A 20,570-nucleotide genomic window follows, 5' to 3' on the forward strand; every position below is an offset into this window, starting at 1 on the left:
CAACAACGAACGGGGCCAAATCCCTTGGCAGCAAAGTTTTCCCGCTCCAAAGCCGACGCATATTAATTTCGGCACACTCAACCCCGTGGATGTGGATCCCGCCACCTCCTGGCCCGTGGCCCCTGGCCCCTGGCTTGGCCGGGCCGGGCACAGCCAAGCGTACAAATTGCCATCACTTGCGTTCAATTTTAGACTTTTCCAAGCAAATGCACAAACGCGATTAAAACGCTGACGAATGGCACGGGAGGTGTGGGGGGGCGATGGGGACAAGGGATTGTGCTGTCGGAAACAAGGGGCAAGGCAAAAGGCGAGAGGCCAGAGTCGAGGCATGGGGTCAGATGTTGGCGCCGACGAAAAATGTCAAGGACTCGACAGACCGTGCGGACCCTGAGCCCTGAACCGGGAACAACATTGAAAAACGGGCAGCTACGATGAGGCGCAGGATCAGCACGGGCAACGGCATCCGCAGCAGATTCAGGGAACAAGCTGCATTTGCATATCACGCAAACCGCTCCAATTTCGCACCACATTGGCTGTCGAATTTTGGTTCGGCAGGTTAAGGCCTCCTATCCGAACATCCTGCCAACCAGCCATCCCTGTGCCTTGGCTCTGTTTCGGTACGTGCGGTATGTGTGGGTGGTGTGGGTGGCAACTTGACCTTTTCCATTATAAGCGGTTGCCGAAAAGAAGAGTTGAAGAGCTGCGTTAAATATTCATGTTTAATCGGGAATTTATAATTAGCAAGGATATTTCCATACATGAATACACAAGTAGTAAATATCTATGCATGAAAATGATGGCAATGAAATGTAAAGATATTTAAGCCAGTATATTGATGGAGGACTTTCGGACACTGCAAAGGGGACAGAATTTACATAAAATGAATCATGATTGAGACCCTTTCAAGCTTTCAAGGTACTTTTGGTCTCATCAAAGGTATAAATATAACCCCCTCTGGTTCCCGAATGAGAACTAAAACTACTATAGCATTCCCTTAAAACACCCTCAATGCAATCCGTTTCAACCGTTGCAATAGCGAAAAGAGAACAGCGGGAACAGGCCCGGAAGAATATGTTTTTGCAAAATGCGAGCAGCAACGGTTAACATATGGGGCGCTGGGCTCCCCTAGCCTGGGCGTGGCACGATTGGAATATAAAATGAATATCAATGAACAGCAGGAACGAGCAGCCAAAAAAAACTCACCCACGTGCGCACGCAACAATAAAACAGCAGCTCTGCTCTCCACACGAGAGAAATAATAAAACACACTAAAAACAGAAACAGAAAGCCGGAACAACACCACAACAGAACTGGGTCACGGCGCCAGATACTCGTATCGTGGGGTGAACAGCAACAGCCCCATCAACAGTCACACGGCCCACCCACCCATACGTGCCGTGCCACAGTGCTCATGTATGACTCATGCCACCGATGGGGGCCGGGCCTAGCTGTTTTATGCCGAAGATCTTCCACCGGTAACAAAACTTTATTTGGGGGCACTTTGAGCACCGTCCTCGATAGTATAGTGGTCAGTATCCCCGCCTGTCACGCGGGAGACCGGGGTTCAATTCCCCGTCGGGGAGATGGAAAATTCCAATTTTTTTCTTTTTTATTTGAAAGAACTTGGTTTTAGATCTAGAAGCATCCAGGGAAACCGTTCGGCGCTTTTCTAACATGTTTGTAGAGGTTTCCAGCCCCGTCAACAAATTCCTGAAATAAAAGCCAGTGGTGCAGAGTCACATAGATCCACCTACATTCATTTGCTATTGTTTGCTATTTGTACTTTGTATCAAATCATTGCTTTACCCGGCAGCGACCTCTTCTGCTCTTTCATCTCCCCATCTAGAGCATTTTGCTGTTCTTTCGCTCTCTATATCTTCATATATCGCTCGTACTCGGCTTAGCAGCAACCAGAGCTGTTCTAACGCTCTTCTTCTATCGCTTTCTTTAGTGCACTCGCTTGCATTAAGGTACAGGCACTCAAGTCCGCCTCGAGCTTATCTTCGTACCCATCAGAACCATTGTTCGTTCGTCGTCCACACACATACCAAAATACATACAAAAAACATATATACTTTCGCTTTCGTCTAACAATGTATTGCAATATTTGTACATATGCATACATCGGTCTACACATAAAAATAGATTGTTTAATGGGTAGCGAAAAATATCATTATCATTGAACTACACATTTTACACAGTATTTTAATTCACATTCTTAGTAGAAACCCACAAAAAAGAAGAAAAATAGAAGAAAAAAAGAATTGTACATCTCTCCCCGACGGGGAATTGAACCCCGGTCTCCCGCGTGACAGGCGGGGATACTGACCACTATACTATCGAGGATGTTGAGAGTCGCTTGTCAGATTTATGTTTTGCTTTAAAGATAGCCCTAGCTCTTAGACCCAAATAGATCGTAAAGCCATTTAAGAATGTTGGAACATTTCTAATAGCATATTTAATCCAGTAATTAAGGGTCATTTTTCCGCAACATTTGGGGTTTGGGTGTGGCTTCCGTTGTTGGCTTGGATGGTTTTGACCCTGCCGGAGAGCTCGTTAGAAAATAAAGGAGGGCTAATTTATTTTAGCCAACTTAAATTGGCTTAGGCGAATGACCAAAAGAAAACAAATGGCGCGTTATCTCGAAACCGAAGCCAGCGCCCAAGGATGGCATGGGAATAGGGCCAAAGGACACAGAATGCGGGTGCAATGCAAAATGAGAACAACACCAGCAACAAGAGCAGCAACAAGAGCAACAGCAGCTACAGCAACAGCGACAGGGACAGAGACAGGGACAACTGTCAGTTTCATTAAAAACAATGAAATCTGCTAAGAGCCAAAAGTTTAAATGAGCGTCTAACAACTGCGAAGGATGAAAGGACCCTCTCACACTCTCGCACTCGCACTCACACTCACACTCTCACACTCACCCTCGCTCACAAAGGGGCACTCGAAAAACTCGGCGAAAAAAGCAGCAGCCAAAAGCGTCTGCAGTAAAATATGTACTCGAAAACAAAGTCCAAACAATAAACCAAATGGCGGAAAAACAAAGAAGAAATGCTTGCAAAAAAAGGACCAAACAAGCACAGCTTGTGACCCTTTTACGGACAATGCACGGACTCTTCTCGTATTTCCCTTTTCTGCTTCTACTTTTCAAAAATGTTGGCACAAAAAAATGTGAGAAGAAAAAAAGCATTAACAAGAAACAATTAGCTGCTAGAAACGAGGACAGCAGGCGAACAGCACGGAACAGGACAGAACCCTTTCATTAGTCGCTTTCCATCCGGCAGGACCTTGAAGAGGTTAAACTTAGACCCTACTACCGAACGAATAGATCAAGTTTGATCCATAAGGCGATCCGATGGCAGGAGTATCTTATTTTTGGGAAGCAGTCTCTCAACTTACAACCTTTTGGCTGTGTTTGCTTTTCATTAGACTGATTCAGCTGTTCGTCAAGTGGAAGCATTCATTATTTAAGGGCTGCTTGTTTCAGCCCTTAAACCTGCCCCTCGTTGGGGATAAATCAGAGGCGCTCCGCTCAAATGTGCAGCACTTTAAGGGGGGCCAAAGTTGCGCCCTTGCCTTTTCCACATGAAAACAGGCAACCCATAATTCCCCCAGCCGCCTCTGTGGCATGCACCAAATTTGTAGCATACATTGCGGCGCGGATGGCCCACTAAATTAATGTCTGAGCAATGTTGGCGCCAAACCCCAAGCCTGTCGACGACGCACACATCGCACCCATCGCACACATCACAGAATATTACATAGTACGTACGCAGACAGTTTTCATAAATTATGAATTATGTTCTTTGATAGTTTTCCTTGTGGCTTCCTCGCCCCAACTTAATCGATATATTGAGCTCTCAGCTTTCCATTTTGATTGTTGGCCTTTCCTTGGGAAAGTTTTGAACTAAAGGGGAAATTTCATGAGTTGGGGATGCATAAAGATTTCCAAGAAAATAATTGAGTAGGATGGGGTAGATATATGGGGTTATGTTGATCTTTTTAGATAGTTTTATTGAGTGCTCTTGAACGAGCTAGAAGGAGTTATATCTCATCTCTATGCCTTTTATATCATTCTCTTTCTTACTATCATTCCAACATCATGCTTTTGCCTGAAAAATTGACCCAAATTGAAGAGCAGTCGACAGGTGAAAACAGCATGAATAGTTTTAGCTTCCACATTCAATTGTCTCTTTGTTTTCCTCCACACACACGATATTATCCTTACACTCGTTGAGGTGTAGCCCCATCCTTATTGGACAGAGGCTTGTTGTGCTCGTGCTCGTATTCGTTTTCTTTCTGCATTGCCAATTAGACAGCAAACACATTTGAAATCCCTTTTAGCTGCATAAATCCCAAGCACAGCTCGAGCACGAGTATCTGTGTGAGGAGTGCTAGTCATAGTCCTCTGTGTGTGCTTGTGTATGTGCTTCCTTTTTTGGGACTTGTCCAAACGTAACATAATTCATAAGACACACACACACACACACTCAGATAGAGAGAAAACAGGATAACGACATTTGAGTGATGTTAGTGTGCCACACAGAGAGCGATGGTTGGAGAGAGGGGGCACAGCAACAACAAGAGATGGCAGAGAGAATGCGCCGAGGAGGGGCTCGGGGAGACACAGAGCATGTGTGAGATGGTCTGTGATACATCGAGGGAAAGAGGTCCTTGAGTTTGGTGTTAAAAATGAGAGCCAAAACCAACAGACATGATGCATATAACCCGAGATGATGCTGCCTAAACATATAAATTACAGGCAAACTGCCATAAACACGCACCCATCCTCCCATATGGCCAGCATCCCCGAACCCTGCCCCCATCCACCAACCCCCATTAACATCCTGTTGAAACAGGGGACAGGTTTCTTGAGCGTTTCCAGGGTGTTACTTCCTTCCTGAAGGCAGACTGCCTGGCTGCCAGGAAGGAGATGAAATGGATGGGAAGTCCTACTAATCCGGCATCCCCTTGCAGCTTACACGCCCCTAATCTAGATCCGGATCCGTGCTGCTGCCATCGGCATATGTAAATCTTTTTCCAACCGACTGCTTAGAGGAAGAGAGAGTGTTACCATTAATAACAGATAATTACGCCACGAGTCGGTCCCAGTGCCAGTGCCAGCCCCAGACTTAAGACTCGATTTTAGCCAGAATTGGATGCTCTCAGATAGTGGTTCTTTGAATGCATCGAATCCAGTCGGATTCCCAGTCGGCCACTTGTCTTGGAAAGCCAAGGCTCTCGCAGCCATTTGGCCCAACTTTGTTCCCCAAATCCCAAAAAGAGGGCCATTGGCAAGCTGCCTCTTGGCCAAGACCATTACTTGAATATCCATTTGGGGGCAAACACAAGAAAGACATTAACTTTTAATTTGATCATTTCTAAGCGCAGTGCCAGATTCACACAGATGCAGATACGGATACACAGATGCAGAGATGCAAATACGCCTGGGGGAAAGTCAAACTCATTTGGCCCCTTGGAGTGGTGCTTGCCGATTGGAGAGGGGAAAGTGGAGACTGGAGACTGGAGTGGAGTGGAGTGGAGCGAGCCAACAGCTGATAATTGTGGTGCGCCAATAAAAACCAAATTAAGCTAATTGCAAAATTTGCAAAATCCCAAAGCCAACGACGAGAATGAGAACGAGAACGAGAACAAGAACAATCAAAAGCATCTGAAGGAAGATGCCCAGAAAATGGTACAATAAAACCGAAAAGAATAATGAAAGTGGAGCAAACGAAATGTGAATCTGCTTCTTGGCTTCCTACTCCTGCTCCTCCAGCGTCTTGGGGGAGGACACATGTTGCCAAAACTTTTCCTTCGATTTCCCTCCACACAGAGTTTGCTCTTTGCCTCTGTCGGTTGTGGGCTGCATTTCTATCAGAGTAGAGTACAAGTGAAATGTAATTACAGCCAAAAATTGATAACACACACACAAAAATGGCCAAGAAAATGTGCACAAATGTGTCGACTACTATGAGAGCGTTGGGCCCTCTGCCAGCGAATGTAATTAAAGACTTGACTTGACTCTACACTCCGTTCGGGCTGGGGTGGGCTGCTCCCATCCCATGAACTAGGAATTTGTGACTCAAGATGGGATCCTCCTGCCATCGAACTAGGTCAGCCACATGGCTGTAATTATACTAATTAATAGGCCAAAAAGTCAACTTCAAAATCTCCATATCCTGCTATCTCTCTTCAGTACCCTCTCTCAGTCAATTTCAAGGATAAACCTTGTGAAAACTACTTGGGAATGCAAAATCTTAAGGCAACAAATTATGTGGAATAATTGGAAAAAAAGGGACAACTGCAGCGACTGCAGATGGCTCTTCCTTTACTCCTAGATGGGACGATCACTTTATAATACTTGGATTTGAAAAAGAATTGTGCGACCTTTCACAGGATTTCTAATACGTGTCCATAGCGTGGATATGCCTGAAGGGCATAAGGGCCCTAATCATTAAAACTGTCCAAAGAATGTCAAAGCTACGAACTAATTAGTAAATATAAATTATAACAGATCTAGAAGCTGTATGAAGCTATGCAATTGATCCGCTAATATCCCTGCAATAAACCATAAAATGCTATCCCATTCCACATTCTTAATATATCCACTCATAAATTTGTAAACCTCAGAAATTCCTTGGCAATTTCGAAGCAAATAGAGCAATTTAGTCGTGTGCAACTCATTTGATGGGTTGCACCCCTCAGTCGTTGCACAGGAATAGCTTTATGGGAATTATAATGGCTAATGTATGAATCGTTGCATATGCATGTTTGAGTATACAACCAGCTTATGTGTAATTATTCCAAAGCGAGCTATTGAAATGAGGGCTCGACACACCCAGCCCCATGGATGGGGCTGCCTGGGAGCCATGGCACTGCCTCGCAAAACAATGGGCCTCTGTTGGCCCTGAAAGTGGGGGAGTAAAAAAAAAACGTAAATTATAAATATGTTCATGGGTGTGTGTGTGTGTGTGTGTGTGTGTGGATATCAAATATTTAAAACGCAACGTTCCGAGCAAAAGCGGACATGAGCGGCATGTAATAAAGTTACGCCTTCCTGCCTGATCCGCTCACCAGTCGCTTTGGGTAACGGCCTGTGCGCCGTCTGTCCCTTCCGTCTGTCGTCCGGCGTCCTGTCATTGAAAATGAGTGTAATTTATGTATTAGCGTGTGTGTTTGTGTGTGTGTCTGCCGCATAATAAAACATGCAAAAATATGCAAATTGCCGCAGTCAACGCGATGAACTTTCATTACGCCTTGTTCTCGTCATTCTAAAGAGCGTTTTCCGCTCTTTTCCGTTCCGTTCCGTCCCGTTCCATTCTGTACGCTGTTATGAAAATCGATTATGAGTAAGTCACTTAAAGAGTTTATCGAACTTTATGCCACACTGAGAGAGGACTAAAGCGATTGCAGCGTGGCCTAAGAAAGCCTTCTGAGAAGTGCATTGAGAGGCTCCAGCAGAAGGATAAGGGTACGGGTTCGAAAGAAGCATGAAGCATAGAGTAAATGTAGAAGAAGAAGAATAAGGAGATATGGATGGTGGGTGCATAATTTGTGCACGCTAGATTGTCATTTAAAATGAGTTAAGTCCCCGGCAATTGCTGCAATGCGGAAAACTTTCCCTGTTCGGGGTCTCCAAGAGACCTGTGTGTCCCGTGTCCTATCTGCCCCGATGCGCGCCTGTTCGTTGGACGTTGGGTTGTTGGGTAGTCGGGTGGGTCGTCAGGTAGCTGGCGTTATAATGAGCAAACAGTAAAAGCAAACGTCGCTGGCACGAAACAATGACGACGAAGAGACACAGACACAGGCACAGAAACAGAAACAGACACAGTTACAGAGCAGAAGATAGAGCAAGAGTGCGCTGGGCAAAAAGAAAGAGTGCGAGAAGGACCCCAGAAAAAGACACACACAAACAAAAACCAATTAGATGCAACGTGGCACAGAGGCGCTGCCACACAGCGAAGGCCAAAGGTGGCAGCCACTTTTCGTGTCCTGTCGATGTTGTGACAAGCGACGGACGGGTTGACTGATACTGCTACTGCTCCTGGCTGGCTATGGCTATGTGTATCTATATCTGTTTCTGTATCTGTATCTGTATCTGAGCAAGTGGACAGTGGGGATAGTGGCGAGGGGGTTCGTCCATTGTGCAGCTTGTTAGCCAAGGCAAAAAAAAAGAATACCCTAAAATAAAGCTATAACAATGACAACTTTTGGTCTCTATGCTAATTGCATTCTCTGTGTTAATCACCTGCCATTCAGCAGCGGTTTTCACACAGCTTCGGGGGTAGATTCACATCTTTAAAAGTGAAAAAAGGGAATAGTTTGCACAGATACTTAGATTACGCGACAGCTGTTGAAGCAGATCAGGAAAAGGTTTACTTTGCGCTAACAGCACAGTGCTGTTCTAAGGTTAGAGAAAGGCACTATGTACATATGCATCTTTAAAGTTGAAATATGCGTAGCTATATACATTTTTAGGGGTTTCTTTGCAGCTTTTTTAAGGCATATCTATACGGTTGCAAAGATTTTGTATTTCCTATGTAAACTTCTAAGAAAATGTGTTATTATAAAATGAAATGAGGAATAATAGACGACACGACCCCTACGAACTGGTTTCGGTCGTGCGCCAACCCCCGACTCACTCGCTTGGCTCGCATGCGCCGATATGGACGACGATTTTGAATAATAGAGAGTTAACTTTAAGATGCACGATGTTGTTTTGCTAGGATATGCAATCTTCACTTTTGAATGAGTGGAATACTTAAATCTAGGAAAAACGTTACAATTTTCTCAAGAAAATCGGCAACAACAATATTTTCCACTTTCTTCTAAAAAATATATTAAAAATACAGTACTCAAAATTTAAGATTTTGATTTAACTCTCCGAAAAAGCTGCTCTCACCTATTACCATTCCCCTAACTTTGAAAATTGTTTTTATTGGCCGTTACCATCACCTGTCCCCTGTCTGTGCCACACCCCTAAATGGGGCCTGTTCGTCGCCCCCTTAAAGCCTCTTTCGCTTGTCGAGTGCCTCGCAGCGGATTCTTGGGGGGTTTCCGGACACGAGCCGATTTTACTTTTCACTCACCGCGTGACTTTTACAGCCTCTTAATTTAAGCACTCGCCTGCAGCAGTAGCTCCAAGGGGTTGGGGTGTAATAGCGCCTGGGGGGGAAAGGAGGTGGGTGGCGTGGCCCAAAATTAATTTGTTGCAGACTCGCGCTTTTAATGTGGCTTTTTGTTGATTTAATGTTCTTGTTTCCCTCCATTCCTCCCTCCACGCGCTCTTGTCACGTAATTTGCGTTTTCTATTCGATTTTTTTTTGTGATGGGGGGCTGCCACGCCCACCAGCCTGATGACGAAATTCTATGGTAAATACGGCACCCCTTCCAGAGATGTAGATATTTTTCATGTTTCAAAAATATATTTAAGCAGAAATATTATTGGACTCGCAGCTACGGCCGCGACTCTACATTTATACCCAACAGTCAGTCGGTGTGGCTGCCCTCCGCCAGGGTACGTACACTGCACGACGCAGAGTGTGTGAGAGGGAGACAGAAAATGAGTTGGCCTCGTGGCCAGGCTACTTAGACACTGAAAATTCATTTGTTCCTTCTGGCGGAAGAGGACGTGGAACAATCTAGCTCTTACAGTCTCTGAGAACTAGGCGTCAAACAAGACGATATCAAAACGAGGGGGAACGTTGTGAGTTGCTGCGGACACCGCAACTCTACAGTTATACCCGATACTAAGTCAGTATGGCTCTCCTCCGGCAGACGGCGCTAATATTAAACGACACGACAAAGAGTGCTTGCGAGAGAGACAGAAAATCAGTCTGAGCGTGACGTCGGGCGCTGCGTAGCCACAGCAAATTGATTTGTTCCTTATGGCTATAAAAATTATCTGATCTGATCCAGATTCAGTATTCTGATAGATATGGTCATTATCTATGATTCTGCGTTTTTAGTTTTCTCAAATTTGCAATATTGTGGATGCAACAAATTTTCGACCTTTGTTGGGAGGATGGGGGTGTGGCGAAATTTTGAGATATACGTTTTATAGTGAGATCTAACAGGAGTGCGGATACCAAATTTGGTTACTCTAGCCTTAATAGTCTCTGAGATTTGTGAATATCCCCAGATTTTCATCCTTTGCGGGGGCGGAAGGGGGTGTGGCGAAATTTTGAAACAAACTCGTCTCGGTCCGATATATTAGGAGTGTGGATACCAAATTTGGTTGCTCTAGCTTTTATAGTCTCTGAGATCTAGGCGCTAATGTTTTACTCTAAGCAAAGCCGCCTATGCTACGTGTGTGTTAGAGAGAGACAGGGCGAGAAAAAATGAAATTGTTTTCTTGATGCTGGCTATAATAATAATACGATCTGGTTCAGATTTTGCACTCTAGAAGATATAGTCATCTTCTACGATTGTGCGTTTTTAGTTTTCTCGTATCGTCGAAATTGTGGATGCCACAGATTTTCGCCCTTTGTGGGGGCGGAAGTGGGCGGGGCAAAGTTTTGAAATATTTTTGGAGTAGTGACATATCACAGAAGTCTGGATCCAAAACATCGTTGCTCTAGCTCTTATAGTCTTTGAGCATTAGGCGCTGAAGGGGACGGACAGACGGACAGACGGACGGACGGACAGACAGACAGGGCTCAATCGACTCGGCTATTGATGCTGATCAAGAATATATATACTTTATAGGGTCGGAAACGATTCCTTCTGGACGTTACACACATCCACTTTTACCACAAATCTAATATACCCCAATACTCATTTTGAGTATCGGGTATAAATATGTGTACCTTATGGGGTCGGAAACGCTTCCTTCGGGGATTCGATTAGATTAAGCATTAGATATGTAAGCTATAAATACTGCTCATGATATGATGACTGATTTGTCGTGCAGCGATCAACATCCTCGATAGTATAGTGGTCAGTATCCCCGCCTGTCACGCGGGAGACCGGGGTTCAATTCCCCGTCGGGGAGAGATGTCAAATTCCTTTTTTTTCTCTTTTTTTATATATCCAATATATACATATACATATAGCGCCAGAACACTCTCTTACTGATTATTCCAGAAGCACAAAAACCTGTACAACTTTCGCTATGTCTGAAAATCTCTCTGCGTGTGTGTGTTTGTGTGTGTCTGACAGGCACTCCTTCCGTCTCACAATCACAATTTTGATAAATTAAAAAGATAACGCCATCTGCAGTTGGCTGTCTCTCGTGTTGCAGCCATAGAATAAATTATATGTAAATAAATGAAGTCCTTTTTGTACCAAACAAAGTTGAGATGACTCAGGCAACCCCCGGCCTACCCCTGATCGCCTATCTGCTGCATGCCCCGTCGGTCTGAGTCTGCTGCTGTATAGTATCTTGGAAGATGCACGGATAATCTGTGGGGATCAGACCTCCCCGCATCCCCGCAGAGCAATCGATGATTGCATTGGAATCTACAGAGTCTGCCTTTGGTAATGTAGGTATGGACGATGGACTGGGAGGGGAGTTGAGTTTTTGGAGGCCGTCGGCAAAGCCATTTCCGGCCAGACAATAAACGGGCTCTCGGCATTTCCGCTTGCCTGTTTTTCCATATTTCCTTCTTGTGTACATGTTATTGAAGCTCGACAATGGCAAAGCCATAGCCAGAGCCGGCGACAAGCCCAAGCCAAAGCCAAAGCCAATTCACGGTACAAACAAAAATCCAAAACAAAACAAAACCAAAAAAAAAGCATCCCAGAAAAAGAAAATCTCATTTATCTTCGCTGAGGGCCGCAGGGGCCCCGTCCGATGCCGATGCCGATGCCGAGGCTTGTCGAAAAGTTTTCCCTCGATGTTGTTGTCGTTTAGCTTAATGGAATTTGGCCAGGACCAACAGGGCGTATGTGTAATGATTTGTCCCAGACAATCAGCAATTGATGAAAATTGTATGAGACATATTTCTAATGTGTTTTCCTTTTCGCAATGAACCATCAACAAAACAGCTGAACAACAGGGTATTCTAATGCTCTGCATAAATAATTTTATGGACAAAATTCCAAAGAAAATTGTATGTGTTTTGCAGCTAATAGAAGTTGACACATATTTGAAATTTATTTGCAAATAAAGCCACTGAAAAGTTGATGCAAAATGGATGGATAAATGCTGGCCTTTACGTTGATTTTTTGATTGGTGTTGCTGTTGATTTAAGCTCTTTCTGAGAGAATATTCGTATTATTTATTAATAATGTATCTTTATTTCTATCTATTTTGCATGTGAAAATCTTGTGTGACTTTTACTAATCAATCAATTCGAATCCTTCTTTTCATTTGCAGACAATGAACTGTATTCGGGTACTGTGGCCGATTTCAGCGGCAGTGATCCGATTATCTATCGAGAGCCCCTGCAGACCGAGCAGTACGATAGCCTCAGTCTCAACGGTAAGTTGTTGCAACCACTTCTGGTAATTGAAAACGTCAAGACTGTCATGATAACGCCAGCATTCGCCCATTCCCTCATTCCCTTTCCCATTTCATTTCCGGGTGCATCTGAGTGGGAAGGGGGGGTAGTGGTCCTGCCTCTCATTGTCAGTGTCTCCTGGCCGCCTGCTGTCATATGGCGATTGCGTGCGATTGCCTTTTGCATATTTCAAGGACCTCGGTTTCTCGCTCGCTCGCTCGCGTTGCCATGTACAGCTTCCATTAACTGAATCTGAATAGACATGGCACGTTCGACTGTCATTTACCACCGAAGATGAGACCCCCGTCCGTCCGTACGTCTGTGTTCATAATTTATATATCGAATGGCCTGCAGAGGAGGGGACCTGCCTGCTGCTGCTGCTCGTGAAGGCTGTGAATATTTCATATAGTCCACTGGCAGAATCGAAATATTTGTATTTATCGTTATCCACATATGAATGAATGAATGTGCGAGAGTGTGCGAAGATAATTTTAGCACTCGTACGATTATACTCGCAATTTAAAGTCAAGAGTACCGAATGGGGCTGCCATTAAACTGCTCCTTGAAGCATGCACGCCCGAATGGCCCACTTATTCTCGAAATATTCATTACGTAGCCAAAGCTTCACTTGTCCCTAATCATACCTCTATCCCCCACGAAATGAATCCATTCACATGTTCATGTCCCACCATAAACTTAATGCCCCCTTCACCGATACTGATAAATCAGATGACACAAATACTCGACGCATCCCGCTAGGGGAATTGTGTCCACGTGGCGCTCATAAATTCATGAAAATTCGACGAAAATCGAAAACTGTCTGCGATAAAAATGTTTACAATCTGAAAGAACAGAACTGTAAATACATTTTGATGACTAAAGTTTTTTACTATTTTTCCAATATATTTTTCCTATACAGCCCCGAACTTTGTGAGCTCATTCACGCAGGGAGATTTCGTGTATTTCTTCTTCCGCGAGACAGCCGTGGAGTTCATCAACTGTGGCAAGGTGAGTTGTTTTTCCACTTCCCAATCAGTTTAGACAACAACAGCCACAAAACAAAGCCAATCAACGGATAGCATATTGTTTGTGGTCCATTGTTTGTGGTCAGCAGATTGTCTCCCCCCCTCACAGTGGATATAAAATTTATATTTTCGTTCGATTTTCAGGCGATTTATTCGCGTGTGGCCCGCGTCTGCAAATGGGATAAGGGTGGACCGCATCGGTTCCGCAACCGCTGGACATCGTTCCTCAAGTCCCGCCTGAATTGCTCGATACCGGGCGATTATCCCTTCTACTTCAATGAGATACGTGAGTGTCTACCCAATTACTGCAATCACAAGAAATATGGGAGGTTTTTCATTATATTTTCGCATCTTTAGAATCGGCCAGCAATCTGGTGGCGGGAGAGTACGGTTCGATGAGCTCGAAACTAATCTACGGAGTCTTTAATACCCCCGCCAACTCGATACCCGGCTCAGCGGTGTGTGCCTTTGCCCTGCAGGTGAGTGAACGAACCTTTTAGAGTCTTGGAGTCGATACGAAATATTGAATATTCGTTTTGCCATCCGCAGGACATAGCGGATACCTTCGAGGGCCAGTTCAAGGAGCAGAGCGGCATCGGCTCCAACTGGCTGCCGGTAAACAATGCCAAGGTGAGTGCTGCTTCAGGCCAGCAAAAACAGTTCCGGGGATACTTGGGTCTCAACCACAAGTTAGAGCTTGCGAACCGACCACACTTTGAGGCAGCTGCTGCCATGGAAATTTATGACTTATGGCCGGACAGCATGCCATATAAATGCCTGGAGGCAAATGTATTTTTCGTTTGGCACAAAATTTGCATTTGCATCTCGGAAATGCTTTTGCCAATTTCGGGGCAGATGACTTCACTGCACATGTCGCCATCGGTTTGGGCGCTTTTCTTCGTTTTTGTCAATTGTAAGGCAGTCAGGCCAGAGTCAAGGGAAGGAAATTATAGGGAAAATACCTAAGATGGATAAATCTATATTGGAAGCTCTTTGGTGTCGGCATAACCATCAATATATAGAGAATGGTTTAAGGTTCATGCAACCCTCAAAGAAATTATTAATAATACAAAAAATTACGAAAAAAATCCTCAACAAAGAAAGAGGTTTCATAAAAATTAAAAAGCATCCCAAAAATGCTATCTAATATTTTATATTTCTTTTTTTTGTTTCTTGTATCTCATTCGCTTGCCATTTTGTGGTGTGCTTCTGTTTTTTTTTTAGGTCCCTGAACCGCGTCCCGGCTCCTGTCACAACGATTCACGAACGCTTCCGGATCCGACATTAAATTTCATCAAAACACATTCGCTAATGGACGAGAATGTGCCGGCGTTTTTCGGTCAGCCGATTTTGGTCCGGACGAGCACAATGTGAGTACAATCAGAGGTCATATAACCAGCAGAGTCACTCTGCTTTGGCCTCATTTTTATTTTGTTACTCCGTTACTTCCGTTTCCGGTGTGGCATGGGGCCAGCAAGGGACTAAGGGAGATGAGATCCGTCCGCTGCGGCAGTGTACATATTTTTTCCAGCGGTTAAGTGAGAAAAACTGCTGATGATACACCCATAATTGTGCATTTGAATACGTGACATCTAATTGCGAGAAGCTATAATGATCCATTCAGCTACGTTTTGTGGAACTTTTTAATGTGGATCGTCTTTGGAATGGCATCCAAATTCTTAGCAGATATTAAACGCTTAAACCACGGGGAATGCAATCAACGAAATCCTATTGGGTTTAATACAAATTTGATACTCGTTCCGGACAGCTCTCGTTGCACATTGAAGCGCTTGCACCTGGAGGCACTGGCACCATATATGGCTTCACTCGTCCATACTTCAATGTTTCAGCACCTGTTCCGCATCCACTCTCAAAATGGAAATTGGCTAAAGGTGTTAGCCAGAGCATATAACCGTAAACTATAACAATCTGAACTTCTGGACGCAGGCGAGGAGGGCAAGGGAGGACTCAGTGGAGTGGCGTGGGAGGAGGTTGGGTCGCACCCATAAATTATTTCGAAATGCGGATGGGGGCTTGAGAATTTAAAAATTCAATTTGGCAACTTTTCCATGTAATTGAGCCACAATTACGAAGCACTGTTGAGATGTGTGGCCAAAGCGGTAAAACTTTAAAGAGGGTAAATCATAAGCGAGAGCCACTGAGCAGCCCTCGACCGAGAGGGTGGGGTACAGGGGGCGTACAGGTGGGTAGGGGTGTGGAGTGAAGCAAGCTGCTGCTCCTGGTACCGGTGGTTCTGGCGTGGCCGGGCCGGGCCGGGCCTGGCCTGGACTGCTGCAGTGAAGCGATAGTTTGAAGCAAACGAACCGAACCAGCCAGAAGGAAATGCATGGATGCGCCGAGGAGGCAACCCGTAACGAAAATATGTATGCACAACTGAATAAATTAGAATGAAATATGGAACACGTAGCAACAACGCAGACTGCCGACTACCGACTACCGACCTCCTCCTCCTCCTCCCCCTCCGCATCCTTATCCCCACATCCCATACCCATTCCCCTTCTCATACTCATTCGCATACCCATTCGTGTGCCACATGAGCACACCACAACAAATGCACGGGCAAAGGGTGTGGTGCGGTGTGGTGCGGAGCGCTGAGTGGATAGAGTGGGACAAGTGGTGTGCGAGTGGGGGGGGCCAGTGGGGGCCCAGTGGTCCCGCAGGGGGAGGGAGAATGGCCACTTTCTGCAACTGAATCATTGCATTTTGGGTCTGAGGCCGGCAACGGATGCGATGCGATGCGATGGGATGCCAGAAACAGGGACGGGCATGCATCAGAATTTAATCAAGACCCAAGACTCAATTCAATTGCATAAAAATGTGCAAAAGTTACTTGAACATTTTTTTTGGCTCAACTATTTTCATATGGGAGGAGGGAGAACCCACCGACTGGCGCATTTCCTCTCCAGCTTCCTGGGTAACCCATATATTAAATTAAATTCCAATTTCTAATGGTGGAAATCTCTAAGAGGCGCATGATATACGTGATATACTTAAGCTGTGCGAATAATAAAAGAAGCGGCCTAATGAAGTAGGGCAACCAAATGGAAAAGTACATCCATTTGAGGGTTTTTCTATAAAAAGTATCTAGAAGATGCACCCAAAACGAAGCTGTGTAGTTTACTAGGTGGAATGATTCCACTATCTTTTAGATACAGCTGTGCTCGACGACAATTTGCACTGAGAGAAAGAAAAGGGAGTGGGCGTGCATGATTTGATAGAAATATCTTAAATAGAAACTTAAATAGAGCTGCTCTGAACAGACACATATCTTTCATTCGATTGCTTACACTTGAATTGTTAAACGAATATCTTTTACCTAATAGATATTCGGTTCAATAGTTCACCGCTTGACAAACTTCAATAAATTTTCAATACTTTATACAAGGTCCAGCTTTGTGAAATACGAGTAGTACGCCTTTTTGACTTTATTGGCTATCATTTACTTTTCACCTTTAACTTTCCCTCTTTCACTTTTTGCCACATCTTCAACAGCTTAATTCCGATTTGGCCAGGGCCAAGCCCTCAAGACTAAGAGCCACAATTTCATTTATCATATTTTCCATTTTCCATTTAAATTTGAACAATTCGAATTAATTTTTTTCAAATAACGAACGAGACAACCGCAAATTGACGGCACAGCGAGGTGTGAAGTTTGCGGGGAGTGCATCGAACACAAATGACAGAAAATCAAATCAAAAATTGCCCAAAAATGTCTATGGCACATTTTGCAGGGATATATAGAGAGAGAGAGGTACAGAAATTGATTATAATTTCATTTGAGGCCAGAGAATCATCGTTTGACTGGGCGACCACTTCCGCTCTTCGAGGGATATCCAGCCAGAGCAGGGGCGTGGCATAAATAAATCTTGGAAAAGAAAGAACATGGGAAGGGACAAAGGACACAGGACACAGGCCAGGCCAGGACAGGCAGCAGAGACAGGACACAAAGAGAGACACAGGCAGAGAGCAACCAGCAGGAGCAGGATTTGCATGCTGGGATGGGAACGGACAGGGGGATGGGATGGGATGGGATGGTTTGGTTTGGGAGGTGGGAGGCAAAAGTTTGCCGCAAGTTGAAAGTTGTAGCGTCTCTGGAAAAGTTGAATGTTTCAGCAAGTTGGCAGCTTTGGCTCTGTTGCAAATTGCTTCCTGACTCGGACCGGAAGTATCCCATATTCAACTGATTTCTGGCAGCTGGCTGACCATATCCCGTGTCTCTTCAATGCCTTGTCCTTATCGTGTCTCGCCGTTCTTATCGCCAGGCAACGGCGACGGGACGGAGAGAAGCCCACCTCAGGCGGCGGCGGCGGCGGCTATGTGGTTCGGGTTCGGGTTCCATGGGGTGGGGGGTAGTGGAAGGTTAACTTCCTTTCTGCTTTGTCTGTCCCTGGACCTGTCCCTGGCCCTGGCCCTGGCACCCAACTTGTTGTTGTTACTGTCATCGTCGCCCTCCAAAACCCATCCGAGCGATGCAAAAGTTGGCAACATTTTTGCAAGTTTCAATTGCCCCCGGACTCTGGACTTTGACCCGAAGCTGGACATGTTTCTGGCCCTGACTTGGATCCCAGACCCACCCTACACACAGCCGCCTCTTTAAACAATTTTCCCATTTTTTACTTGGGATATCTCTGTGTATTTATTTTGCATATGTACTATGTATGTCCCATACATTCCATACTCTGTATTGGCGTGGCCTTTTGCCTTTCATTTTTCTAATTTTCGGCCATGGAAAAACTTTTCGCCAACTTTGTTCCTGGACTACGTTCACAACTCTGTTCTGTCTTCCATTCCAGCTGCAGTTTAATATTTGAAACGCCCTTTATTTTGAATAGCATTGGCAATCAGTGTTTTATTTATTCATTTGATCCCCGACCTGCCCCAAAATAAAATATACGAGTATGTTGAATAAATAAGTACATACGAGTATTTCAAAATGAATGCCCAAAAAGCTCGGACGAGGAAGCTTTAAAGGGAAGGCAGAGCTCTACAGAGAGATTAGTTAATTAACAATAAAAAGCAAAAGCAATGGCAGCGAGGGACATTGTGTGGCACAGTGGCAGCTTCAACTCCAGCTCCAGCGCCAGCGCCAGCTCTAGTCCTTGCTGCAGATAGACATTTGCATTTAAATCGAGGCAGGAGGCATGACAGCAACAATAGACATGGCCCAGGCCACAAATGTTGCAGTAACTGGCGAAGGCAGAGCCATCCACGTTTTTGTGGTCAAATCAGAGAGAAATTTTCGCTTTTATTTCATCTACTTTGTGTGTGTGTTTCTGTTGCTGTTGATGTTGTTGTTGCAGTTACTGCGAATATGTTTTTTTACACAAAAAATACACACAAATTGTTTGTTGCTGCCTCTTGTCCATCGTATCTGTGTATCTGCTGGTGTGGCTGCCACACTGTCGTTGCAGTTGTACGACTAGCTGCTGGGTCTGTGGCTATGGCTGTGGCTTTCTGGCATTCTGTTTCCCCTCCTAGCAGGCGCCCGCCTCGGAGCTTTTGTCAGCGGACAGCAGCAGCGGCGACCATTTCGGCGTCTGTCCATTATTAATGGACATCTAACCAACATGACAGACATCCATCCATCCAACCATCCATCCGTCCATTGTCAGTGGAACAGAACAGACGAAAACAATGTTCCAAAATAAAAGAAACACAAAATAAAGAAAATATCCATTGACATTTCGTTGTGTCTACTCGAATAATAGAAGCAGACAAAGAGGGCTGCTATAGAAAACTGAAATCGAATCCCCCTGACAGCTGCAAATGTAATTAAGTATCCAATAAGATAATAATATAATGTTATTCTATGTACCTTTTCCAGATATCGCTTCACCCAGATAGCTGTCGACGCCCAGATCAAAACCCCGGGCGGCAAGACCTACGATGTCATATTCGTGGGCACAGGTGAGTACTCTTTCGAACTTTGTAAATCAATGAAAATTCATCCTGTTCACTGTATCCTCTCCTCTCTATATGCAGATCACGGGAAGATCATCAAATCGGTGAATGCCGAATCAGCTGATTCCGCTGACAAGGTCACCTCCGTGGTCATCGAGGAGATCGATGTGCTGACCAAAAGCGAACCGATACGGAATCTGGAAATAGTCCGGACCATGCAATACGGTAAGTAGAGCCCATTGAGTTGATGGACAACACAACTTAACTCTAGGTTCTTCCACAGATCAACCCAAGGATGGCAGCTACGACGATGGCAAATTAATCATTGTGACAGACAGCCAGGTGATAGCCATACAATTGCATCGTTGTCACAATGACAAAATCACCAGCTGCAGGTAGGTCCATCTACCACCTACCGTCTACCATCCACCAACAGCATCTGCATCCGCATCTGCATCCGCGTCCGCAGAGCCCAGAGAATGGCATTTTTATTATCATGTAACAATTTGCGTGACTTTCATGGCATGTCGTGCGCCTGTCTGGCCACTTGACTGCCGCCGCCTCAATATGCTGTGCATTTATGGAGTTTTACTTTTTCGCATTTCGCAATTTTGCAATATATTTATCCAGCATCTTTCCATCTTCTCTTTCCTCAGCGAGTGCGTCGCCTTGCAGGATCCTTACTGTGCCTGGGACAAAATTGCCGGCAAGTGTCGCTCCCATGGCGCACCACGTTGGCTGGAGGAGAACTATTTCTATCAGAATGTGTCCACTGGCCAGCATGCGGCCTGTCCCTCAGGTGAGTCCCAGAAGCCGTCTCGACCTTCCATCGAATGCGAAATTAACCTCTTCTCTGTGTTTTCCCTCTGTCTCTCTCTCACTCTCTCTCTCTGTTTCTGTAGGCAAAATCAATTCAAAAGATGCCAATGTGGGCGAGCAGAAGGGTTTCCGGAATGACATGGACTTATTGGATTCGCGTCGTCAGAGCAAGGATCAGGAAATCATCGACAATATTGATAAGAACTTTGAAGGTGATTTATCTAAGCGTTTTACTCTCCTCTCCTCTCGTTCTCTCTATCTCTATCCATCTTTATATTGCCATATTTTTGCCGTTCGTTTTTTGTATAATGCACGTACTTGCTTGTCACTCTTCCTGGGCTGGAGCTGCCTC

General features: G+C 44.9%; 1 protein-coding gene and 3 non-coding genes across 5 annotated transcripts in view; 3 read left to right on the forward strand and 1 right to left on the reverse strand.

The window, feature by feature from the left end:
- Positions 1–20,570, forward strand: part of LOC6593889 (semaphorin-1A) — a 121,783-nt gene that overhangs the window by 96,362 nt on the left and 4,851 nt on the right. For both annotated transcript variants that reach the window (XM_026987918.1, XM_002019148.2), the window contains exons 5-15: positions 12,329–12,433; positions 13,372–13,460; positions 13,622–13,763; positions 13,835–13,956; positions 14,027–14,107; positions 14,702–14,847; positions 19,323–19,405; positions 19,481–19,624; positions 19,683–19,794; positions 20,056–20,198; positions 20,302–20,430. In XM_026987918.1, the coding sequence (XP_026843719.1) occupies positions 12,329–12,433; positions 13,372–13,460; positions 13,622–13,763; positions 13,835–13,956; positions 14,027–14,107; positions 14,702–14,847; positions 19,323–19,405; positions 19,481–19,624; positions 19,683–19,794; positions 20,056–20,198; positions 20,302–20,430 (1,296 nt within the window). The remainder of the gene's footprint in view (positions 1–12,328; positions 12,434–13,371; positions 13,461–13,621; positions 13,764–13,834; positions 13,957–14,026; positions 14,108–14,701; positions 14,848–19,322; positions 19,406–19,480; positions 19,625–19,682; positions 19,795–20,055; positions 20,199–20,301; positions 20,431–20,570) is intronic.
- Trnad-guc lies at positions 1,512–1,583 on the forward strand. The gene has a single exon. It is a non-coding gene; the product is annotated as a tRNA-Asp (tRNA).
- Positions 2,275–2,346, reverse strand: Trnad-guc. Its single transcript has one exon. It is a non-coding gene; the product is annotated as a tRNA-Asp (tRNA).
- Trnad-guc lies at positions 10,931–11,002 on the forward strand. The gene has a single exon. It is a non-coding gene; the product is annotated as a tRNA-Asp (tRNA).

Source organism: Drosophila persimilis, unplaced genomic scaffold, assembly GCF_003286085.1.
Source record: "Drosophila persimilis strain 14011-0111.01,24,50 unplaced genomic scaffold, DperRS2 tig00000124-arrow-pilon, whole genome shotgun sequence".
Lineage (NCBI taxonomy): Eukaryota > Metazoa > Arthropoda > Insecta > Diptera > Drosophilidae > Drosophila > Drosophila persimilis.